The sequence below is a fragment of the Bufo bufo genome, chromosome 1 (genome assembly GCF_905171765.1).
Source record: "Bufo bufo chromosome 1, aBufBuf1.1, whole genome shotgun sequence".
Classification (NCBI taxonomy): domain Eukaryota; kingdom Metazoa; phylum Chordata; class Amphibia; order Anura; family Bufonidae; genus Bufo; species Bufo bufo.
Genome location: NC_053389.1, coordinates 735,226,995 through 735,253,448, shown reverse-complemented (window position 1 = coordinate 735,253,448; position 26,454 = coordinate 735,226,995). Strand labels below are relative to the sequence as shown.

General features: G+C 42.7%; 1 protein-coding gene across 1 annotated transcript in view; it reads left to right on the top strand.

Moving 5' to 3' along the window:
* The window catches only part of SLC4A5 (solute carrier family 4 member 5), a 122,821-nt gene extending 96,962 nt beyond the window's left edge, over positions 1 to 25,859 (top strand). The window contains exons 18-25 of the mRNA XM_040415793.1: positions 556 to 717; positions 16,638 to 16,816; positions 17,190 to 17,262; positions 19,178 to 19,246; positions 22,573 to 22,746; positions 24,092 to 24,247; positions 25,047 to 25,114; positions 25,677 to 25,859. Coding sequence (XP_040271727.1) covers positions 556 to 717; positions 16,638 to 16,816; positions 17,190 to 17,262; positions 19,178 to 19,246; positions 22,573 to 22,746; positions 24,092 to 24,247; positions 25,047 to 25,114; positions 25,677 to 25,836 — 1,041 coding nt within the window. The 3' untranslated portion in view covers positions 25,837 to 25,859. The remainder of the gene's footprint in view (positions 1 to 555; positions 718 to 16,637; positions 16,817 to 17,189; positions 17,263 to 19,177; positions 19,247 to 22,572; positions 22,747 to 24,091; positions 24,248 to 25,046; positions 25,115 to 25,676) is intronic.
* The last annotated feature ends 595 nt before the right edge of the window (positions 25,860 to 26,454 follow it).

Here is a 26,454-nt window from a genome sequence, read left to right as displayed (position 1 = left end):
AAGTAAATATTTTCTCTCAATCCTTTTGTTCCCTGCCTGAGAGATAAGCAGCCACCAGAAGTGTTTGGCAGCAGCTTTCTCCGCTCTCAGCATTGAATGTGCATACACATTCGGACAAGGAAACCGTGTGTTTGTATGGGGAAGCCGGGACAGAGTTGTCCGACAGCTATTGAATATATATGGCTGCCATTAGAGGAGTCTCACCAAGATGTGATAAGTTATCTAGTATCTAATGTTCCTTGGACCATGACTGCACCACCAACAAGATCAGAGAGAGCAGAGATTTCCAGTAGGTTGGAATAGTCCAATGTATGGTCTAATATGCAGATCACTATTATTTCTTCTATAATACTAAATTATCCTCTGGGACGCTGGTGGGCAAGTCCAACCTGTTTTAAAGATAACGTACAGTTTGAAAGTTTTATGGTTTTTCTGGGCAAAGTACAACTACAGTACTTGCACATCTTTGTTATTCAGATGTTCAAATACACAGTTGTAAAATGCTTATATGAATATGCAGTACATTGAACGTCACTATACTTTTTTTCTTCCTAGCCCACAAGACCAGACCGTGGCTGGTTTGTCTTCCCATTTGGGAAGAACCCTTGGTGGATTTATCTGGCCAGTGCATTACCTGCTTTGTTGGTGACAATTCTGATCTTCATGGACGAGCAGATTACAGCAGTCATAGTCAACCGAAAGGAGCATAAGCTAAAGGTATGAATATTGTATGAAGTACTTTTTTCTATTGTCCTTTTCAACTCTGTCATTAAAAAGCCAGTAGGTATCTTATTAACACTGTGTGTTGTGGTATGGTAACTATATACAGTATACATTTAGCTCTGAATATTGAGATTATTTGGTCATTAGTGTCATGTCTCTTAGGCCTCATGCACACAACCGTTCCGTTTTTTGCGGTCCGCAAACCGCGGATCCGCAAAAAACGGAAGCCGCCCGTGTGCCTTCCACAATTTGCGGAACGGAACGGGTGGTCCATTGTAGAAAGGCCTATTCTTGTCCGCAAAACGGACAATAATAGGACATGTTCTATTTTTTTTGCGGGGCCACGGAACGGAGCAACGGATGCGGAGTCTGTGACCTGTCGTCTGCCCATTGGCAGTATGGTTTAACCTCTTAGGGACATATGACGTACCGGTACGTCTTCATGTCCTGGTACTTAAGGACACATGACGTACCGGTACGTCATGCGTAGTTCCGATCACCGCCGCGCAGCGGGCGGTGATCGGAACTGGGTGCCTGCTGAAATCAATCAACAGGCACCCTGTGACCCCCCCGTATCAGTGATCACCGCAAACCGCAGGTCAATTCAGACCTGCGGTTTGCGGCGTTTCCGGGTGATCGGGCGGCGACTGCAGTGGCTATCGGGACCCCGTGCTGCTGTGACGGGGACCCGATAGCAGGGAAGGCAGCGTGATTCCTTCCTTAGGCATCGGGGCTGCCATCCGGTGAAGAGCTGGATCTCACAGGCCCCGGAAGCTGTATGAGTAATACACACTGTATTACTCATACAGCCAATGCATTCCAATACAGAAGTATTGGAATGCATTGTAAAAGGGATCAGACCCCCAAAAGTTGAAGTCTTAAAGTGGGACAAAAAATAAAGTGAAAACAAAAGTTGAAAAAATAAAGTTTCCCCCCCAAAAAATTTTAAGTTTTAAGTAAAAAAAAATAAAAAAATAATGCATTTTCCCCAAATAAAGTAAAAAAAATAGGGAAAAAATAGGGGAAAAAAAAGTTTACATATTAGGTATCACCGCGTCCGCATTGTCCATTTTGCGGTGATATCTAATATGTCAACTTTTTTTTCCCCTATTTTTTCCCTATTTTTTTTTACTTTATTTGGGGAAAATTACGTTTTTTTTTACTTGAAACGTAAAATTTTCGATACGGACGCAGTGATACCTAATATGTCAACTTTTTTTTCCCCTATTTTTCCCTATTTTGTTTTTTACTTTATTTGGGGAAAATGACGTTTTTTATTATTTTTTTTACTTGAAACTTTACATTTTTTGGGGGGAAAACTTTATTTTTTCAACTTTTGTTTTCACTTTATTTTTTGTCCCACTTTGGGGCTTCAACTTTTGGGGGTCTGATCCCTTTTACAATGCATTCCAATACTTCTGTATTGGAATGCATTGGCTGTATGAGTAATACAGTGTGTATTACTCATACAGCTTCCGGGGCCTGTGAGATCCAGGGGGCTGGATCTCACAGGCTCTTCACCGGATGGCAGCCCCGATGCCTAAGGAAGGCATCACGCTGCCTTCCCTGCTATCGGGTCCCCGTCACAGCAGCACGGGGACCCGATAGCCACTGCAGTCGCCGCCCGATCACCCGGAAACGCCGCAAACCGCAGGTCTGAATTGAACCGCGTCCGTATCGACCGGCTCTATAAATATATCACATGACCTAACCCCTCAGATGAACACCGTAAAAAAGAAAAAAAAAACTGTGCTAAATAAACAATTTTTTTTTCACCTGACATCACTAAAAGTACAACAGCAAGCGATCCAAAAGGCGTATGCCCACCAAAATAGTACCACTCTAACCGTCACCTAATCCCGCAAAAAATTAGCCCCTACCTAAGACAATCGCCCAAAAAATAAAAAAACTATGGCTCAGAATATGGAGACACTAAAACATAATTTTTTGTGTTTTAAAAAAGCTGTTATCGTGTAAAACGTAAGTAAATTAAAAAAAAGTATACATACTAGGTATCTCCACATCCGTAATAACCTGCTTTATAAAAATAAAAATATCCCATGACCTAACCCCTCAGGTGAACACCGTAAAAAAAAAAAAAAAAAAAAAAAAAAAAAGTGTAAAAAAAGCCATTTTTTGTCACCTTACATCACAAAAAGTATAATAGCAAGCGATCAAAAAGTCATATGCACTCCAAAATACTGCCAATCAAACCGTCATCTCATCCCTCAAAAAATGAGACCTTGCCTAAGATAATCGCACAAAAACTGAAAAAACTATGGCTCTCAGAATATGAAGACACTAAAACATGATTTTTTTTGTTTCAAAAATATTATTGTGTAAAACTTACATAAATTAAAAGAAAGTATACATATTAGGTATCGCCGTGTCCGTAATAACCTGCTTTGTAAAAATATCACATGACCTAACCCCTTAAGGTGAATGCCGTAATTATTTTTTTAAATAAACAGTGTTAAAAAAAGCCACAAAATGTGTAATACCAAGCGATCAAAAAGTCATACGCACCCCAAAATAGTGCCAATCAAACCGTCATCTCATCCCGCAAAAATCATACCCTACAACTGAAACAAACAGCCAAAAAAATTTGGTATTGTCGTGTCCGTGACAACCTGCTCTATAAAATACCACATGATCTAACCTGTCAGATGAATGTTGTAAATAACAAAAAATAAAAACGATGCCAAAACATTTCTTTTTACCTTGCCTCACAAAAAGTGTAATATAGAACAACCAAAAATCATAAGTACCCTAAAATAGTACCAACAAAACTGCCACCCTATCACGTAGATTCTAAAATGGGGTCACTTTTTTGGAGTTTCTACTCTAGGGGTGCATCGGGGGCTTCAAATGGGACATGGTGTCAAAAAACCAGTCCAGCAAAATCTGCCTTCCAAAAACCGTATGGCATTCCTTTCCTTCTGCACCCTGCTGTGTGCCCGTACAGCAGTTTACAACTACATATGGGGTGTTTCTGTAAACTACAGAATTAGAGCCATAAATATTGAGTTTTTTTGGCTGTTAACCCTTGCTTTGTAACTGGAAAGAAATTATTAAAATGGAAAATCTGCCAAAAAAGTGAAATTTTGAAATTTTATCTCTATTTTCCATTAATTCTTGTTGAACACCTAAAGGGTTAACAAAATTTGTAAAATCAGTTTTGAATACCTTGAGGGTTGTAGTTTCTAAAATTGGGTCACTTTTTGGGAGTTTCTACTCTAGGGGTGCATCAGGGGGGATTCAAATGGGACATGGTGTCAAAAAACCAGTCCAGCAAAATATGCCTTCCAAAAACCGTATGCCATTCCTTTCCTTCTGCACCCTGCTGTGTGCCCGTACAGTAGTTTACGACTACATATGGGGTGTTTCTGTAAACTACAGAATTAGAGCCATAAATATTGAGTTTTTTTGGCTGTTAACCCTTGCTTTGTAACTGGAAATAAATTATTAAAATGGAAAATCTGCCTAAAAAGTGAAATTTTGAGATCTTATCTCTATTTTCCATTAATTCTTGTGGAACACCTAAAGGGTTAACAAAGTTTGTAAAATCAGTTTTAAATACCTTGAGGGCTGTAATTTCTACAATGGGGTCATTTGTGGGTGGTTTCTATTATGTAAGCCTCACAAAGTGACTTCGGACCTGAACTGGTTCTTAAAAAGTGGGTATTTGAAAATTTCTGAAGAATTTCAAGATTTGCTTCTAAACTTCTAAGCCTTGTAACATCCCCAAAAAATAAAATGTCATTCCCAAAATGATCCAAACATGAAGTAGACATATGGGGAATGTAAAGTAATAACTATTTTTGTAGGTATTACTATGCATTATAGAAGTAGAGAAATTGAAACTTGGAAATTTGCAAATTTTTAAAAATTTTTGGTAAATTTGGTATTTTTTTATAAATAAAAATGAAGTACAATATGTGACGAAAAAACGATCTCAGAATGGCATGGATAAGTCAAAGCGTTTTAAAGTTATCACCACATAAAGTGACACTGGTCAGATTTTCAAAAAATGTCCTGGTCCTTAACCACCTCAGCCCCCAGTGCTTAAACACCCTGAAAGACCAGGCCACTTTTTACACTTCTGACCTACACTACTTTCACCGTTTATTGCTCGGTCATGCAACTTACCACCCAAATGAATTTTACCTCCTTTTCTTCTCACTAATAGAGCTTTCATTTGGTGGTATTTCATTGCTGCTGACATTTTTACTTTTTTTGTTATTAATCGAAATTTAACGATTTTTTTGCAAAAAAATGACATTTTTCACTTTCAGTTGTAAAATTTTGCAAAAAAAACGACATCCATATAGAAATTTTGCTCTAAATTTATAGTTCTACATGTCTTTGATAAAAAAAAAATGTTTGGGTAAAAAAAAAATGGTTTGGGTAAAAGTTATAGCGTTTACAAACTATGGTACAAAAATGTGAATTTCCGCTTTTTGAAGCAGCTCTGACTTTCTGAGCACCTGTCATGTTTCCTGAGGTTCTACAATGCCCAGACAGTACAAACACCCCACAAATGACCCCATTTCTGAAAGTACACACCCTAAGGTATTCGCTGATGGGCATAGTGAGTTCATAGAACTTTTTATTTTTTGTCACAAGTTAGCGGAAAATGATGATTTTTTTTTTTTTTGATTTTTTTTCTTACAAAGTCTCATATTCCACTAACTTGTGACAAAAAATAAAAAGTTCTATGAACTCACTATGCCCATCAGCGAATACCTTGGGGTCTCTTCTTTCCAAAATGGGGTCACTTGTGGGGTAGTTATACTGCCCTGGCATTCTAGGGGCCCAAATGTGTGGTAAGGAGTTTGAAATCAAATTCTGTAAAAAATGACCTGTGAAATCCGAAAGGTGCTCTTTGGAATATGGGCCCCTTTGCCCACCTAGGCTGCAAAAAAGTGTCACACATCTGGTATCTCCGTACTCAGGAGAAGGTGGGGAATGTGTTTTGGGGTGTCATTTTATATATACCCATGCTGGGTGAGAGAAATATCTTGGCAAAAGACAACTTTTCCCATTTTTTTATACAAAGTTGTCATTTGACCAAGATATTTATCTCACCCAGCATGGGTATATGTAAAAAGACACCCCAAAACACATTCCTCAACTTCTCCTGAGTACGGGGATACCAGATGTGTGACACTTTTTTGCAGCCTAGGTGGGCAAAGGGGCCCATATTCCAAAGAGCACCTTTCGGATTTCACTCCTCATTTTTTCCTGAATTTGATTTCAAACTCCTTACCACACATTTGGGCCCCTAGAATACCAGGGCAGTATAACTACCCCACAAGTGACCCCATTTTGGAAAGAAGACACCCCAAGGTATTCCGTGAGGGGCATGGCGAGTTCCTAGAATTTTTTATTTTTTGTCACAAGTTAGTGGAAAATGATGATTTTTTTTTTTTTTTTTTTTTCATACAAAGTCTCATATTCCACAAACTTGTGACAAAAAATAAAAACTTTTATGAACTCACTATGCCCATCAGCGAATACCTTGGGGTCTCTTCTTTCCAAAATGGGGTCACTTGTGGGGTAGTTATACTGCCCTGGCATTCTAGGGGCCCAAATGTGTGGTAAGTAGGTAAATGACCTGTGAAATCCGAAAGGTGCTCTTTGGAATGTGGGCCCCTTTGCCCACCTAGGCTGCAAAAAAGTGTCACACATCTGGTATCTCTGTATTCAGGAGAAGTTGAGGAATGTGTTTTGGGGTGTCTTTTTACATATACCCATGCTGGGTGAGATAAATATCTTGGTCAAATGCCAACTTTGTATAAAAAAATGGGAAAAGTTGTCTTTTGCCAAGATATTTCTCTCACCCAGCATGGGTATATGTAAAATGACACCCCAAAACACATTCCCCAACTTCTCCCGATTACGGAGATACCAGATGTGTGACACTTTTTTGCAGCCGAGGTGGGCAAAGGGGCCCATATTCAAAAGAGCACCTTTCGGATTTCACAGGTCATTTTTTACAGAATTTGATTTCAAACTCCTTACCACACATTTGGGCCCCTAGAATGCCAGGGCAGTATAACTACCCCACAAGTGACCCCATTTTGGAAAGAAGAGACCCCAAGGTATTCGCTGATGGGCATAGTGAGTTCATGGAAGTTTTTATTTTTTGTCACAAGTTAGTGGAATATGAGACTTTGTATGAAAAAAAAAAAAAAAAAAAAATAAGCATTTTCCACTAACTTGTGACAAAAAATAAAAAATTCTAGGAACTCGCCATGCCCCTCACGGAATACCTTGGGGTGTCTTCTTTCCAAAATGGGGTCACTTGTGGGGTAGTTATACTGCCCTGGCATTTTCCAGGGGCCCTAATGTGTGGTAAGTAGGTAAATGACCTGTGAAATCCTAAAGGTGCTCTTTGGAATATGGGCCCCTTTGCCCGCCTAGGCTGCAAAAAAGTGTCACACATGTGGTATCGCCGTATTCAGGAGAAGTTGGGGAATGTGTTTTGGGGTGTCATTTTACATATACCCATGCTGGGTGAGAGAAATATCTTGGCAAAAGACAACTTTTCCCATTTTTTTATACAAAGTTGGCATTTGACCAAGATATTTCTCTCACCCAGCATGGGTATATGTAAAATGACACCCCAAAACACATTCCCCAACTTCTCCTGAGTACGGCGATACCAGATGTGTGACACTTTTTTGCAGCCTAGATGAGCAAAGGTGCCCAAATTCCTTTTAGGAGGGCATTTTTAGACATTTGGATACCAGACTTCTTCTCACGCTTTGGGGCCCCTAGAATGCCAGGGCAGTATAAATACCCCACATGTGACCCCATTTTGGAAAGAAGACACCCCAAGGTATTCAATGAGGGGCATGGCGAGTTCATAGAAATTTTTTTTTTTTGGCACAAGTTAGCGGAAATTGATATTTTTAATTTTTTTCTCACAAAGTCTCCCGTTCCGCTAACTTGGGACAAAAATTTCAATCTTTCATGGACTCAATATGCCCCTCACGGAATACCTGGGGGTGTCTTCTTTCCGAAATGGGGTCACATGTGGGGTATTTATACTGCCCTGGCATTCTAGGGGCCCTAAAGCGTGAGAAGAAGTCTGGAATATAAATGTCTAAAAAATTTTACGCATTTGGATTCCGTGAGGGGTATGGTGAGTTCATGTGAGATTTTATTTTTTGACACAAGTTAGTGGAATATGAGACTTTGTAAGAAAAAAAAAAAAAAATTCCGCTAACTTGGGCCAAAAAAATATCTGAATGGAGCCTTACAGAGGGGTGATCAATGACAGGGGGGTGATCAATGACAGGGGGGTGATCAATGACAGGGGGGTGATCAATGACAGGGGGGGTGATCAATGACAGGGGGGTGATCAGGGAGTCTATATGGGGTGATAACCACAGTCATTGATCACGCCCGTGTAAGGCTTCATTCAGACGTCCGGATGCGTTTTGCGGATCCGATCCATCTATCAGTGCATCCGTAAAAATCATGCGGACATCTGAATGGAGCTTTACAGGGGGGTAATCAATGACAGGGGGGTAATCAATGACAGGGGGGTGATCAGGGAGTCTATATGGGGTGATAACCACAGTCATTGATCACGCCCGTGTAAGGCTTCATTCAGACGTCCGGATGCGTTTTGCGGATCCGATCCATCTATCAGTGCATCCGTAAAAATCATGCGGACATCTGAATGGAGCTTTACAGGGGGGTAATCAATGACAGGGGGGTGATCAGGGAGTCTATATGGGGTGATCACCACAGTCATTGATCATGCCCCTGTAAGGCTTCATTCAGACGTCCGGATGCGTTTTGCGGATCCGATCCATCTATCAGTGCATCCGTAAAAATCATGCGGACATCTGAATGGAGCTTTACAGGGGGGTAATCAATGACAGGGGGGTGATCACCACAGTCATTGATCATGCCCCTGTAAGGCTTCATTCAGACGACCGGATGCGTTTTGCGGATCCGATCCATGTATCAGTGCATCCGTAAAAATCATGCGGACATCTGAATGGAGCTTTACAGGGGGTGATCAGGGAGTCTATATGGGGTGATCACCACAGTCATTGATCATGCCCCTGTAAGGCTTCATTCAGACGTCCGGATGCGTTTTGCGGATCCGATCCATCTATCAGTGCATCCGTAAAAATCATGCGGACATCTGAATGGAGCTTTACAGGGGGGTAATCAATGACAGGGGGGTAATCAATGACAGGGGGGGTGATCAGGGAGTCTATATGGGGTGATCACCACAGTCATTGATCATGCCCCTGTAAGGCTTCATTCAGACGTCCGGATGCGTTTTGCGGATCCGATCCATCTATCAGTGCATCCGTAAAAATCATGCGGACATCTGAATGGAGCTTTACAGGGGGGTAATCAATGACAGGGGGGTGATCACCACAGTCATTGATCATGCCCCTGTAAGGCTTCATTCAGACGACCGGATGCGTTTTGCGGATCCGATCCATGTATCAGTGCATCCGTAAAAATCATGCGGACATCTGAATGGAGCTTTACAGGGGGGTAATCAATGACAGGGGGGTAATCAATGACAGGGGGGTGATCAGGGAGTCTATATGGGGTGATCACCACAGTCATTGATCACGCCCCTGTAAGGCTTCATTCAGACGTCCGGATGCGTTTTGCGGATCCGATCCATCTATCAGTGGATCCGTAAAAATCATGCGGACGTCTGAATGGAGCTTTACAGGGGGTTGATCAATGACAGGGGGGTAATCAATGACAGGGGGGTGATCAGGGAGTCTATATGGGGTGATCAGGGGTGATCAGGGGTGATTAGGGGTGATTAGGGGTGATCAGGGGCTAATAAGGGGTTAATAAGTGACGGGGGGGGGTGTAGTGTAGTGTAGTGGTGCTTGGTGCTACTTTACTGAGCTACTTGTGTCCTCTGGTGGTCGATCCAAACAAAGGGGACCACCAGAGGACCAGGTAGCAGGTATATTAGACGCTGTTATCAAAACAGCGTCTAATATACCTGTTAGGGGTTAAAAAAAACACATCTCCAGCCTGCCAGCGAACGATCGCCGCTGGCAGGCTGGAGATCAACTCTCTTACCTTCCGTTTCTGTGAGCGCGCGCGCCTGTGTGCGCGCGTTCACAGGAAGTCTCGCGTCTCGCGAGATGACGCGTATATGCGTGACTGTGCGCAGCGCTGCCACCTCCGGAACGCGATCCTGCGTTAGACGGTCCGGAGGTGGTTAAGGTGAAAATGAGCCCGGTCCATAAAGGGAACCTGTCATGTGGATATTTGATTATAATCTAACTAATTATATACAATCATTAACTAATAAAAAGTACCTTAGATTCACTTACTGGTGTGACAGATGGTTACCTCATAATATACACACAAAGATGCCACATGCAGCATGCTGGGTCAATTAAAGAAAGTGACCCAGCATTTTGCTAAGAGAATCAGTCACTTATTTATGTTGCCCTTAGTTAGGACACCATAAAACTGGTGACAGTGTACCTTTAAGGAGTTAAACTATATCCACACCTTCTTTTTCTTTGCACCGATTGGCTCTTTAGCCTGGTGTTAGGGGGAGACAGCCCTTATAAGGTTCAGGGGCAACGTCTTTTCTCAAGTCTGTCCGATACCCCTGATGAAGCCAGATTAGCTGGCGAAACATGTTGGGTGACAGTTTAGATTTTTAGTTTCTGATGCCTGTGTCAGGTCTGGCAACAAGTGCAGCACAATACTAATGGAGCCCACACAAGAGTGAATAGTGGTTCCTCACAGTACTATCCAGAGTACACTATATATAGGATGGTGTGATACTGCCCAGTGAATACAGTGTTCAAGTGTGTGCAGGCATGGGGAGTGCGCCCCCGGATGACATTGCAGTTACAGATAACATGCTATAGAACTGACAGAGTTACTGATATAGGAGTCCTTTTATTTGAGTTAGTAAAAGTTACGTTTTAATATTCGGGACAAGTGAGGTCATTAGCCTACAGAGGCTTTATTCTTGGTGATTTATATAAACCCTTCCCGGATAGGGTCGTATCTATTAATTGTAAGAGTCTGAGACAAATGTCACAATTTACCAGTGGAAATGTCGCAAACATGTTTCAAAAGTCGCAAGTGTGTTCTGGGCAGGTGGGGTGGCTGAAATGGCGCATTTCAGTTTTAAAAAGTCACATTTTAGTGCTATTGGTGTTAAAATGTTGCAAATCAAGAGAAATAGGCAGATAATCAAGTTGACATTTTAAAAAGTATCAGTGGTGTGCGCCTTTTGATATATGAGGTGAAACAAATCACCACTTTTGATTTGTAACTTTAGTATTTTTGGGCGTCCCCAATTTCAACAGCATTTATGTTAGAATAAAAAAAAAAAATTATATATATATGTGGTCAAACATGGCTTCCAGTAGAGATCCCACGGCTGCTGTTAAAAGTTATCCTGGATACAGTGGTAAATGAGTCAGTCTGAGAAAAAATGGTCGAGAACCAGTGGGAATTGTAATGGCAGCCATATTGGATGTCAACCAACTTTTCCACAAACACGCAAGACTATGAAAGTGTTAAACAGAATTTATAAAACCCAAGGAACTTTAATATATTATTTCATGCTTTTTAAATGCATTTAATAAGTTATTAGACTTCATGTGTGACATTGGTCATTAATAGATGAATAAATCTATTCTAAATGAATCAAATTCATTTAGAATTTCCCTAAACATCACTTTAAACCAAGACAAAGCTTTTGAGATTCAGTTGGGGCGAAATAGGATCAACCATTATATGAAGACAGAAGACCACATGACCCTGGGTGGGGCCCTGGCTCGTGGGCTTGCCCATAATGCCTTGGAGTTAGCCGCACGGCTAATCAAGAGGGATGATATAGACATGCGTCATAGGTATTATGTAAGGTCCCAATAAAAGACGCAATGTGTAGTCTCAGCTTGTCCACTGATGTGATAGGATGTCTCTGTCAAGTACACAGCAATTTAGACATACAATGCAGCCAGTTTAGAGTCTTATAGGGCCAGTGCTAGAGATTGGAGGATATATGTAGCTAGGTATATTTAATTAAGTTATAGATAGACAGACAGGTCTTAGTACAAGGGAAAGGACAGGGTCAGTTAGTTCACTGTGTGTGTTGCTGAGGACATGGGTTGCTAGATGGCCGCTAGCAGGGGAGCACCCAGGAATTTTGTTTAGGGGGGGTCCGAAAGGCAAAGAAAATGCGGCATGTGTAGTGTGCTGTGCTAATTCAATTTTTCAAAGCCCCCTTTATATTTAAAAATGCAGGGAAAGGGTGTAGTGTGTTGCGCTGATTCTTTTACTTGGCAATTCTAAAAGCCCTGCAGAAAAACAACAATGCGGTGCGCGAAGCGCGCCGCAATTTTTTTGGCCCCCGCCCACTATTAAAAGCCCCTCCTACATATAATAGGCCACTCCCAACAAACACTGTACAGCTGACATTCTATAGTTGCGGCCTGTCTCTACGCATCATACGGAGAGGGGAGGGTCTGTCCTGGCTGCACTGCCTGCTTATACAACAAGCTACAGCCAGGAAGCTCCTCCGCTCTCCTCCCTCCCCTGATCCTGCTCAAGACCTGTGGTTCCCACCCACCATCTGCCACCCGCCCGTGGCCTGCTGCCCCCCTTGACCGTCCTCACCCAGCTCTGAATCCTCCTTCTGCAAATGGCAGGGGGAGGAGCCGGAGCATCTCCTCTCCTACATAGCGCCACATACCTCTTACATCCAGTGATGTCACCTTTGTTGTAGACGTTCTCTTTCCTCATCTTCTCCATTCAGACCAGACCGCCATGATGATTTTTCAGCCATCTCCCATCTCTACTGAGATTAACAAACAGACATTAGTTTCCCACATTTCCATCATCTTCACATCTTCTGAACACCCTTTCCTGCCACCCCCAATATGGTGCCCGCTGTGCCCCCAATACTATACTGCAGAAACAGTCCCCCTGAAAATACTACTACCACACAGATAGTGCCCCCCTCCACAATTATTGGCACACAGTGCTCTAAAAAAATAACTGCGCCCAGACACTAATAGTATAAAGATAATGTCCCCCAAAAATTATTGTGCTAAGCTGATACTGTGGCAGGGTGCCCCCCAAAGTAACAGGGCTCCCCAAAATAGAAATAATTCTCTGCCAGAGCACACTTAGTAGTAATAATGCCCCTATAGTTCCCATACTAGTAATCATGTTCCTCATAGCCCCCCAGTATTAGCAAAGCTCCTAGTACTAATAATTCTCCCTACAATATGACAGTACATGAAATACCCCCGCTTAGTGCCCGCTGTTGAGCTAATGTCCCCATAATGTATGCCAGTATAAAATACCCCTATATAGTGCCCCAGTAAATGCCCTCATAGTGCTCCTCTCTCCCTTCCCCATAGTGTCCCTCATAATATGCCAGTAAAAAATGCCCCTTCTAAGTGCCACCATATGCCCCAATAGTGCTCCTCTCCCCCATAGTGCCGCTCTCCCCTATAGTGCCTACCATAATGTGCCAGTAAAAAAATGCCCCCTTAGTGCCACCAGATGCCATAATGCCCCCATAATGTGCCAATAAGAATAAAGGCCCCTTTAGAGCCCCCACTTCCCAGTGCCCCCAAATAATGCTCCTATAGTGCCACCAGATGCCCCATAGTGCCATTCTCCCCTATAGTGCCCCCATAATATGTCAATAAAAAAAGCCCCTTTAGACCCCCCCAGATGCCCCCATAGTGCTCCTCTCCCCCATGGTGCCGCCCCATAATGTGCCAGTAAAAAATGCCCCTTCAAAGTGCCACCATATGCCCTAATAGTGCTCCACTCCTCCATAGTGCCGCCCTCCCCTATAGTGCCTACCATAATGTGCCAGTAAAAAAATGACCCACCTCTCCCTCCCCTGCCGCAGCACAGCACAGGCATCTGTATTGCTGTCCTAAGGACAGCGATACAGATGGATTAGATATGGAGATGAGCGCTTCCACAATGGAAGCGCTCATCTCCTAGTACTCCCACGGCCCCCACCACCACCGCCGCGGCCGCTGCAATTACATCCAGCGGCGGTGCGGCCCTGAAAGATTAAAAAAAAAAAAAATTCGGCTGGTTGTTCTAGGGGGGGTCCAGACCCGCTGGACCCCCCCTGTAGGTGCGCCACTGGCCGCTAGCACATCCGAAATATCCAGTCCCCATAGTTCTGTGTGATTTTATTGTGTAAAAAAAAACGATTTGATACATATGCAAATTAACCTGAGATGAGTCCTGTAGGTGAGATGAGTAAGGGACAGGACACATCTCAGGTTAATTTGCATATGTATCAAATCGTTTTTTTTTACACAATAAAAGCACACAGAGCTATGGGGACTGGGTATTGCAGATGTGCTAGCGGCCATCTAGCAACCCATGTCCTCAGCTCTATACACAAAATCCCGGTGACAGGTTCCCTTTACAGCTAGAAAACAGCCCACTGGAACTCTCCAGTTCTGGCACTGCCAGATGCAACTGGAATGCCCGCCTGCTCCATTAAGTATAAAGGTGTCTGGCGGAGATCTGGCCACAATCTGACAAAAATGCAGAGAATTGACCAGACAAAAAACTGGAGTCAGCTGGACACAAACTGCTGCACACAATTTTGGATCGCTTGTTCAGAACAATTCATTGCAACTTCTGATACTATCATGTGTGTATAAACATCGGCAGACATGTTCCCCCAATAAAGGACAATTTTTGGACTATTCTTTTAATAAAAAAAATCATAACAAATTCAACATTGCAGTGTGCTATTAATCCCTGGAGAACATTTTTTTATTCACATAGATGTACTGGTAGGAGGACTTGTAGCGGGACAAGTTGCAATTTCTAACGTCACCATTGCATATGACGTAGTGGGAATCAGGCAAAAAAATGCCAAATGGAGTGAAATTAGTAAAAAATTGCAATTCTCCTATAATTTTATGGATTTAATTTTTTTATGGAGTTCCCTATGCAGTAAAACTGACCTATTGCTTTCATTCTCTGGGTCGGTACAATTACAGCAATACTACGTTTATATACTTTTTCTTGTGTTTCGATACTGAAAAAAAATATTACAAATTTTGAAAATATATATTTTTTGTTTGCATTGTCATAGTCTGACCCTCATAACTTTTTATATTTCTATCTACAGAGCTGTATGAGAGCAAATTTTTTTGTGGGGCAATCTGTAGATTTTATTAATAGCATTTTGGAGTGTGTATGATTTTTTGATATGTTTTTTCATTTAGTTTTTTGTGTGGGGGGGGAGTGAAGAGACAAAAAAAATGGCAAATCGGATATTTTGACTTTTTTTTCCCCCTTATGCCATTCACCGTATGGGATAAATACATTTATATTTTAATAGTAGAGTCATTTCAGGTTGTGGCAGTGCATTTTTTATAGTTTATTTTTATTTTTAATATGGGGAAAGGAGAGTGATTTGAATTTTTTTTATTTTTTGTATTTTTTTCAATTTAAATTTCATGCTTTATTTACACATATTTTACCTGAGTGACATCTTCACAGAGACAACATGCGCCGTACATGTACAGAGCATGTTGTAATAGGGGTTAAACTGGCTGTTTATTACCACTAGCCACCATACGTTTACTCATAGCCATACAGTACATGTCACTATCATTTTAAGATTACTTATGCTGTTTTGGCGTTAAAGAGCTTGAAATTGGTTGGATACAGTCCTAGGAGACCTCACAGTCTCATACAGAACTTTTCAGGGAAAGGTGAGCACTTTTGTCACGAGTTGGAGGTCCCAGGAGAGACCACCGCGTCGTCAAGCAATAAACAAACAGAAGAGTTTATTGCACAAACCAAAACCAGTGAAGGCAGCACAGACAAAACAAGAGCTCTATGTACCGTCAGCACAGTGGGAGAAAACCCCCACTGCGCCACTGTCTAGTAATACTCCAGAGGGGCGTGACTAAGCAACTCCTGGTATTCACTAGAGCCCTAGATGGTAGGGTTAGACTTTGCCGCAGGAAGTTGCCAGGGCCCACTCTGGAGCGTGAACTAGACAGTGACAGCAGGAGCGAATGGACAACAGGTACCAGAAGGTACCGATGGCACATAGGCATACATAACAGACAGGCAAATACAAACAGGGCAACTAATAGCACAAGCAGGAGTACATAGCAAGGAAACAGGAGTGACAATGAGCAGAGAAGGACTTGCTCCACCAGTAGTAAACTGCATGGCCTTGCGCATGCCACTCTGCTGCAAAGGCTTGCTGAACACAGACATATGAATACACACAAAGTAACTAAAACATAACTGGCAGAACAGATAACAGAAAGACAGGAAAGAGGACGGGAATGAACAAGTAGGGGAACCCACAGAGCACAGACAGACAGACACGGATCCCATGGGTCAGCAGCATGGGAGAGTGAGTACAAACAGGAGCAGGACAAGACAACACACACCAGGAGAGCTGACCCAGAACTGAGGAAACCTCAGCCTTATATACAGGTTCCATGGGTGCAGCAGAGAAGCCACACCCATGGAGCAGACAGAGGGGATTAACTCCTAATAGGCACACAGGGGAGTTAACCCATAAGGAATCAAAGAACACACAGAAACGGAACCTCAGCGAGGAGCGCCGAACAAGCAAGGACGGAAGGTCACAGCCAGAGATAGCGGCTGTGACAACTTTCAATTCATGCCGAATTTATTCATACTCCAATCTAATCTTAAGACTGATTTGTTAGAATCAGACCTGAAACGAATTTCAAGAAATTCACTCATCTGTATTGATTAATATCAATAGATTTTAAAAATGCTAAATGGTTTCACAGATAAACCAAAGTTAGACTCCCGAATCTATTGAGGAACTATGGATTTTGTGTAGAATAGTGAATGACGTGTATTAGAAACATCATTTTTTTTTTCAGAAAGCCAGTGGTTACCATCTAGACCTCTTCTGGGTTGGCGTTCTTATGGCTGTTTGCTCCTTCATGGGCCTGCCATGGTATGTGGCTGCCACCGTCATCTCTATTGCCCACATTGACAGCTTGAAAATGGAGACAGAGACCAGTGCCCCTGGAGAACAACCACAGTTCTTGGGAGTGAGGTAGGTAGAATTATATATCCTTAAGACCTACATAAACCACTCAGATATAATAGTTATCTCAGTAATGGGCATGGGCCATTCAAAAGCCTCAATTGTGAGAGTATGTGCCACAACAAAGTCTTGCTCTAAGCATGGACATATCTCATGACAACCCTCTGTTCTCAGTCCCCAGAGACTCAAGAAAGGTGACCAGACTCACTCGAGATTTTATAGGTTCCAGAATTTCCAAATACTGAGAATTTTACTTGCACTGTTCTTATGTCAGTTGGATCTTCAGAATTTGATCATTTCCGACACATGTAGTAAGGGTTTTCAGATCTTATTAGTGAACCACAGTGTTAGTACTGGACACGTCTTATTTTGTATTCACCAGGGAGCAGCGAGTCACCGGAATAATAGTATTCGTCCTTACTGGGATCTCCGTCTTCCTCGCTCCAGTTCTCAAGGTAAGTTTTATTCTTTCTCCTTGTACACCATCAACTGCTTAGACATTCAGTAACCAAATTCTACATCAATTTGAAGGGCAGATCTTGAGTAGAGCCATATTCCACGGTTTGGTCCTAGTGTAGAGCCACACATAATTCTCCATAACCCAGTCCCATGATTTTTGATAACATATAATTTTTTTTCTATAAAACAAAATTTAACCTATAATAGAACAAAATTAACCATAGCAATACTCCTAGGTCCTTTATGCGTAGTATGCGAATACATTACATCGCATACACTGTAGTAAGTTGGTTGCACATTTGCCAGAACCATAGGACATCAGGAAGAGGATTGATACTAAAAATAAATAACAATGGGGAAGGGGGCAAATAATGCACCAAAGTACACCATCTCCATAGTAAAAGGAAAAGGTTCACATAAAAGGTTGAAGGAAAACTGTCAATAGAGTCATAATACCCTAACCTTGAGCAGCCTCAAATACTAATGGGCTCACAAATTGTAAAGGACAATGGGCAGAATTTATCAAGCCAGTCTTCTAGCACCAGAAAGTTGCACATTTTGTGCAAGTCCTTTTAGCTTAAATACAACTTTTGGGGGATTCTCTGCCTCTCTCAGTACTTAAAAAAAAAAAGTGTGGGGGGGAGCTTAGTGCAAAGGAGCAGAGACAGATTTATCTGACTTCACGCCAGAAACAAGTTACAGCTCAATAAGCTCATAAATGGTGTAGATTACAGTTTCTGGCGCATGAACAGCCCAAGATGCGCCACATTGATTAAGAAGCCTGCGTCTCTTAGTAAATTTGCCACACCGTATCCTACTGGCCTCTTTACTAAGACTGGTGTATGAAATCTTCCCCTGTGTTTTACTCTGAAATATGAAAAATGAAAAAAGTTTGAATTTTTTTTACACAAAATGGACTTGCGGAAGGAAGTTGTGACTTTTTGATGCCAGAAGACTGGAGCACAAGACTTGACAAATTCCCTCCACAGTTTCAAGCAAAGCTGAGCATGGGAGAGGGATCTGCTGGGTTGCTTCCCTTCAGATTCTCCCTGCCCAGGCAGGTCCTGATTGTCAGGTCTTTCCCTACCAGTGGCTGTTCCTGACCTGATGTCCTTTTCAGCAGGATGCCACACACAATACACATTCCTCCATACTCTGAGGTAAGTATTGGGTGCCCTTAGCATTTATAGGTTACTGATAAAGTATGATCATTACGATTATTATTATTATTATTATTTTCAGCCCTGCACACTATTCAACCAATTTTAAGCATATTTAAAGAGGACCTTTCACCGATTATGACAATGTGAACTAAGTATAAAGATATATAGAGCGGCGCCCGGGGATCTCACTGCACTTACTATTATCCCTGGGCGCCGCTCCGTTCTCCCGCTATGCCCTCCAGTATCTTCGCTCAGTAAGTTATGGTAGGCAGAGATTTCAGTCACTAAGTTATGGTAGGCGGAGTCTGCCCTTGTTCTGCTGTAGCGCTGGCCAATCGCAGCGCAGAGCTCACATCCTGGGAGGTTATTTTCTCCCAGGCTGTGAGCTCTGCAATGCGATTGGCCAGCGCTACAGCAGAACAAGGGAAGACTCCGCCTACCATAACTTAGTGACCGAAGATACCGGAGGGCATAGCGGGAGAACGGAGCGGCACCCAGGGATAATAGTAAGTGCAGTGAGATCCCCGGGCGCCGCTCTACATGTATGTATACTTAGTTCATAGTGTAATATTCGGTGAAAGGTCCTCTTTAACTCATTTAGTTTCTCACTCCCTCCTAACAGGGATGTTTAATATCCACAAAATCATGCCTTACAATGTGAAATATCTCAACACATAAAAAGTTATGTAGTTACGGTAAACTTCTTATTGTCCTTATTAACTGAAGATTATTGTGACCTTGTTTTTAGTACATTCCAATGCCTGTCCTTTATGGAATTTTTCTGTACATGGGGGTTGCTTCGCTCAATGGAATCCAGGTGAGGGTCAGCTGTTTACTATCCTAACCTACCAAAATGTGTGATAAAATATATTAATTCAGTGTATGTTCTCCCTTTTTTTGCCACTTTGGGTTCCATTGTAACACTAACATACCTGTAGAGAGAGTAGCGCTAGCAGACCTTTGAATTTGGGAGATCTATTTTTCATATTTGTTTCATAAATATATTTGTATGTGTATGTTGGCCATACATAAGTCAATGAACTGTCCCCAACTGAACCATCAAGTAACTTCATTTTCGGAAAACTTTTAATATGTCATAGTGACCTATCATAGGTCTGGAAATCATGGCTACAACTACCAAAGCAGCCAGCATATCAGCTGCTATGGTGCAGTTAGAAAAATTTGTGGTTGGTTGACGGGGAGAGTGAAAGAAACTGATGGATAGGATTTCAAGGGAAAGACTAAATTAAACCATTGATTCTGCAGAGACTGATATAATCCTGAGCTTTTAATATCTTACTATATCACTTGCTGTTGAAGGTAGTCATGATATTTTGCTTTGGAGCTAACTGCTGCTTTTTAATGCCTCTGATTGATATTGTGGAACATCTCTGTATTATAAAATCGGGCAATGAAAAGAGAATGATGGTGTTAACCACTAAGGCCAGCAGTGCATAGGAGATATGGAAGCAAGCAGATCCCTCACCAAACCAGCCATTAATATTGGTAAAGATTCTATGTCCTTCAGTATGGCCTCCATAAATTATGTCAGCTTACTATTGAGGTGTCTGTCATTGGATCATTGCTTTGGTTTATGTTTGGGTCCCTCTGTGACCTCCTGTTTACTGCAATTAGTCCATGACAAGGTTTCTGGATGTGTTCTTCACCACATACACTCATTGGCAAAAAAATAAAATAAGACACACAGAAAGAAGGGATGCAAATGAGCTCTTAACAAGCTCTGCCTCTGATGCCACCAGATGTAAGGCAGCTATCCTAGAAGTCAATGTTCGACCCTTTAAATAGGCCTTGAGATATGACTCAGAACAGAGAGTACTGGCTTAGGCTACTTTCACACTAGCGTCGGGGCTCCGCTTGTGAGCTCCGTTTGAAGGGTCTCACAAGCGGCCCCGAACGCATCCGTCCAGCCCCAATGCATTCTGAGTGGATGCGGATCCGCTCAGAATGCATCAGTCTGGCAGCGTTCAGCCTCCGCTCCGCTCAGCAAGCGGACACCTGAACACTGCTTGCAGTGTTCGGGTGTCCGCCTGGCCATGCGGAGGCAAACGGATCCGTCCAGACTTATAATGTAAGTCAATGGGGACAGATCCGTTTGAATTTGACACTATATGGCTCAATTTTCAAACGGATCCATCCCCCATTGACTTTCAATGTAAAGTCTGGACGGATCCGTCTGAAGCTACTTTCACACTTAGAATTTTTTCTACAATATAATGCAGACGGATCCGTTCTGAACGGATCCAAAGTCTGCATTATAAGAGCGGATCCGCTCTGGATGCAAGTGTGAAAGTAGCCTTAACTGGATGAGAGGCCTAAAGTCAGGATTTGGTGGGGTACTATCTCTCCTTGGGGACTGAGCACCTTAATGCCATGAGGAGACATATAGGCCATGCATACATCACCCCAAAACAACTGTCTGCAGATGAGATGCTGGCTTATTTAATATAAGAGTCATGTCTCAAGGCCTATTTAAATGGTCGAACATTGACTTCTAGGATACATCTGCTGGCATTAGAGGCAGAGCTTTCTTCCCAGAATTCCAGAGGAGCATGTATGGCCTATAATTCTCCTCATGCCGATTAAGGCGCTCTCTCCCCAAGGAGAGATTGTACCAAACACCCAAAAAGAAATGTAGAATTGCTGCAAAACTCATGCTTCTCATTAGACTGAGAGAAACAGAATGGTCATTTTGAATTATTGCCTGTCATCTAGGTAGTTCTGACCTAGTTGTTAGGAGGTGTTGGGAGCAATGGTTACGTAAGGGCATGCACACACAGTGAACAGGCTCTGGGCAGCCCAGACAGACCCCCAGTGGAGATGATCATTTGATTGGCCTACAAGTACGAGCAGCTCCCACATTTTCGTTACCCACCACCCAGACACAGGTGGCACCTAAATTACACCCCTGTATCTGCCTGAACCATTTCCAGTCACTTGGCAGAAGGAAATTTGGTGTCACGGCTCCCAGTATATGTCCTGCCATTGACAGACAGCCAACATTGCCTTAGTTTGCAGTGGTGCCGTGAACAAGAAACCTGGACTTAAGACTGGAATTGTATTGTCCTTATCAAAGAATCCAGGTTTTGTATAAGTACAGCCAAGTTATGAGCGCTTCAATTCTGAATTTGCTGTTGGGCAATGCACTGCCCCAAATGCTGGTGTGATGATCTGGGGAGCCATCACATAGGACAGTCGGTCACCCCTAGTAGTGATACAAGGGACATTAACAGCTCAGCGATATGTGCAGGACATCCTGCAGCCACATTTGATGCCTCTCATGGCAAAGCTTCCAGCTGGCATTTTCCAGCAGGACAATGCTTACCTACACAGAACAAGGGTTTCCCAGGAATGTCTCCACCAGATTGCAACACTTCCTTGGCTGCCCACTCATTAGATTTATCATCAATCTAACATTTATGTCACCAGCTGGGGCACCAGCTTCGGCAACCTATGAGTGTGCAGGATCTACAGACCCAGCTGTAGCATCTGTAGGAAGATGTGCTGCAGGATATCATACAGAACCTGTGTGCCTCCATGCCCAACCGTATCTCATCTTGTACCCAAATTAGAGGCCATATCTCATTTTGTATCAAGGCTAGAGTAGACCCAACAGGGTACTAGAGTCTCCTTTCTATTGTACAGTTTCCCTCAGTAAACTTATCATTTCCCTCTAATGTTGTAATAACTTACATTTATCATCATTACATTCACACATACAAAGTTGTTTTTGTCATTGAGTATATTGATCTCAGTAAGACAAAATATCACTTACATATAATGCCTTTTTAGAAAATGGTTAATTGGTTAAGGTCTTGTGGAACGTCTATCATAAGTTGTTCTTAGCAAGGTCTGAGAATATGTTGTCCTGTAATAAACCATAAAACACAATCCCATTGCCTAGCCTTGGTGTAGTTATTGGTAAGCCTGATCCATAATGCGTTTTTAGAAAATGTTTTCTCTTCCATAGACATAAATGGTCCAGTAGGTATCCATTCCACAGCCATCCCTCTCATTATTTCAACCTCGACACTGGAGTGTCATTATGATCTACTAATATTCTGGGGGGAAAAGTGAAACACAATAAAAAAAAAAGGAAAAAATATTCTGTCTCATTCTTACCAGTTCTGGGATCGCTGTAAGCTCTTCATGATGCCTGCAAAGCACCAGCCTGACTATGCATATCTCAGACATGTTCCTCTACGTCGAGTTCATCTCTTCACCGTTGTCCAGATTGTCTGTCTTGCTGTTCTGTGGATTCTGAAGTCTACGGTTGCTGCCATCATTTTCCCAGTCATGGTGAGGAACAGGTTTGGCGTCTATAGATAGCCTCAGTGAAACTATGTGTGCATTCTCATAGGGATTGCTTTGCCTTCCTATAGGTCAGGTGTGTAAAACCTGCAGCCCACAATGCCACTCTGTGTGGCATGAGAGCACCAACATGTTATTCCGTGTCCGCATACTTCTTTCCTGCACTGATCATAGATATCAGAGCAGGACCTGGAAGATACCTGTGAGTGCTCTAGTGGCTGCTGACATATATACAGCTAGAATAGAGACAGTACTATCGGTGCCTTGTGTGGATGGCACTGTAATAGGGGTTATGAGAGGTACAGTGTGGCTGCCACTGTTTTAGGGGCACTAGGTACTAGGGCACAAGAGCCAATTATTCTGTTTCTTTATTCTCCTACAAATGTAGCCCCCACTTATGAGACAACTAAGGCATAAACTATCAAAACATTATAGGTTTTCTTGTGACTGTTGAGACTGGTGCTTTTTGAAAATCTGACCCTTAAGCCTAAAAAGGTTGTGCACTTGTGGCAGAGGATTCCGGCAGGCAGTTCTGATCCGGCAATCCGAACGCAAATGGATGGCATTTGTCAGACGGATACGGATGCGGATCCATCTGATAAATGCATTGAAATACCGGATCCGTCTCTCCGGTGTCATCTGGAAAAACGGATACAGTATTTTTTTTTTTCCCACAGATCTGTGCATGCGCGGACCGGAAGAACGGATCCGTCAATGCAGCAATTTTAACCCCGGATCCAGCACTAATACATTTCAATGGAAATTAATGCCGGATCCGGCATTCCGGAAAGTTTTCAGGATTTTTGGCCGGAGAGAAAACTGCAGCATGCTGGGGTATTTTCTCCAGCCAAAAAACGTAAGAGGGATTGAACTGATGCATCCTGATGCATACGGAACGGAATGCTCTCCATTCAGAATGCATTAGGATAAAACTAGAACGGAACTCAATACCGGAAAAAAAGAAAACCGCTAGTGTGAAAGTACCCTTACCCCACCTTTGTGCTATATGTACAAGGGCAGAGCTGGTTGCACGAGACTTGGTCTCCTGCTGCACATTATGCTGCATTGCATACGGTGCACACATCCCATGGATTTGCAGATTCGTACACTGTTGTATGTGACCCAGAGGGGGGTATGCAGAATAACAGAGGTCATGCAAGGCCACCTCTTCAAGTACACAAGACATGTAATGTGTGGTCTAAAATAAAGTCAAACCCTGCTTCTGAAGCTGCAATGATTTAGTAGATTGGTCACTCCTGAATCACTCCATGCCCCTGATACACTCCTTCATGTATAAATCCTAACATGGGCTATGTTTCTGGTTTCTTCTCAGATCCTTGGCCTGATGATGGTGAGAAAGATGCTGGACTGGGTGTTCAGCCAACATGACCTTGCCTGGTTGGATGACATATTACCAGAAAAAGAAAAGAAAAAGCAGGAAGACAAGAACAAAAAGAAGAAAGGGAAAGACGAGGTGGATAGTGATGAGGTAAGTGTGGATAAATGTGAAGATGACAGTGGTGATTATACAGTAGATAGCTATGGAAGCTATGTTGACCATGAGGTGTCTATAGCATTAGATATTTGCATTCATAACCAGCCTGTTTTAGTGAGATCTTCTGAGAGGGATGGGTAGAAGATCATAAGAGCACTAGAGGATCTCTTGGTTGGCCCAGACTCCAACACAGTAATGGGCCCCAAAGGTCCAGCAGAAGATAACCCTGCTTGGAGCTGAATTCAGAGCTAAAAGCTTGTCACTATGGTCTATTTCTTATGAGATAATTCACAGATAACCTATTAGACCTTGTTGATGATATGTCCATGTATAGATGGAGGGAGAATAATGTTTTGTGGTGGCCCCGAGGAACCACAGTACACTGACATAGATTAATGATCCCAACAACATTGACAAAATCTCCCAACACATACCTGATGTCTACAACTGTATTTGCAACCAATGCATCTTTTATTTAAGTTATTTAATTCTGCAACATTTCAGCTCATTCATGATCAGGGTTTCTCAGCATAAAATCCTTTCTGACACACTATCAAATTTTTTCCATAAAAAGCTACTGAGTAGAACGTATTTGTCCTTTCCAGCTAATGGACACCAGATGGCGCTTTTCTCACCCACATAAATATATTGTACTTATTGCCAGTTACTGCAGAAGCGATTCAATTAATGCACCTCTAGAGGGCAGCATCACACCATGGGTCTACAGTACAGCTGTGCCGTTCTGGTTCGGGTGAAAAACTGCTAACTTTGCATATATATGTTTTTTTTATAGGAGAGAACTGGCCATTCAGAGGCTCTGCATTCAGATTCCTCTGCAAACGGATCTGATATAGATCGCAGGTGGGTGCAAATTGATATCTACACAGTAGTTTTCCAGTCATTGTCCGGAATTTAATTGACTTCTTCCTGCTCTGCACCGTACATGTCTGCCGCATTAATGGCTATAGATAGGTGATAAATGTTAATGGTCGGAAAACCCTTTAAAAGGGTTTTCTGAGATCTTTTTACTGATGACCTTTCCTCTCGATAGGTCATTGGTAATTGATTGGTGGGGGTCCGAGACCAATCAACTAAGCGGTGCTCGCCGCAGGGCCACTGTCTTCTCTGTGTACACCAAGCACAGCGCCGTACATTGTATAGTGGCTGTACTTGGTATCGCAGCCCAGCCCCATTCACGTCAATGGGGCTGCGCTGTGCCTAGGCCATGTGACCGATGAACGTGATGTCACTCGGCCTAGAGAAAGCTGTGAAAAGCCCATGGCACTACTGCGAGTGCCAATGCCTTCTCAAACAGCTGATCGGTGGGAGTCCCAGGTGTCGGACCCCCAATGATAAGATACTGATGTTGGAAAAACCCTTTAACCACAAATAATAATGTTGCCGGTGATGTTCCTTATTACAGCATTACTCTGCACCTGAAGATCTCCTGCCCTCCATCTCCAGCTATCGGCTATCCTAGAAGTGTAGCCGGTGCTGTCCCGCAAGTGAAGATCGAGATGGACTCAGAGTATGATGACTCTGACATGGAGAAGAATCCTCGGGGCAGTGAAACCACTTTATAGCAGTCCTCCTAACAGATCCTATCTGGCTACAAAGTCCTGGGCGTCCTGGACCTGTGTTGGGATGTGGCACCAGGGCATCTGAGTCTCATTCCAAAATGCTGTTATCACCAGGCCCTGTGTACAAAGGGTACAAAAAGTGTACAAACTTTTGTGATTTAAGTTTCTATTAAGGACAAAACTGCAATAATTTACATGGAAACAAATCTTCCATCCGCCGTTGGTTACTTGGGGTCCTTCCAGTATCATTCAATCAGGGCTGGTCTTGCTGTATAGGTAATATAGGCACCTGCCTAGGGCAGCACTGTTCATGGGTGTCATAGAAATTCTGTTATGGTCACTTATTTATTTTATCCCTTACAGCCATCAGTTCTCACTCACTCTCTATTTTCAGTAAGATAGTAGAAGAGCGTTTACTGTATGGGGGATGAACCGGGGGGTGTTGATGGGCAGGCTATTTTGGAAGTATTAACTCACAGTGCCCATGGCAGTCAGCCATTAGCACAGTCCTGCAGACAAGTGATAGGACACGGAAAGTGATAGTGTTTTACAGTGCATAAAGCTAGAGTTCCTATTAGTTCACTTGCTATGATGATGATTGACGATCAGAACAAATGTATT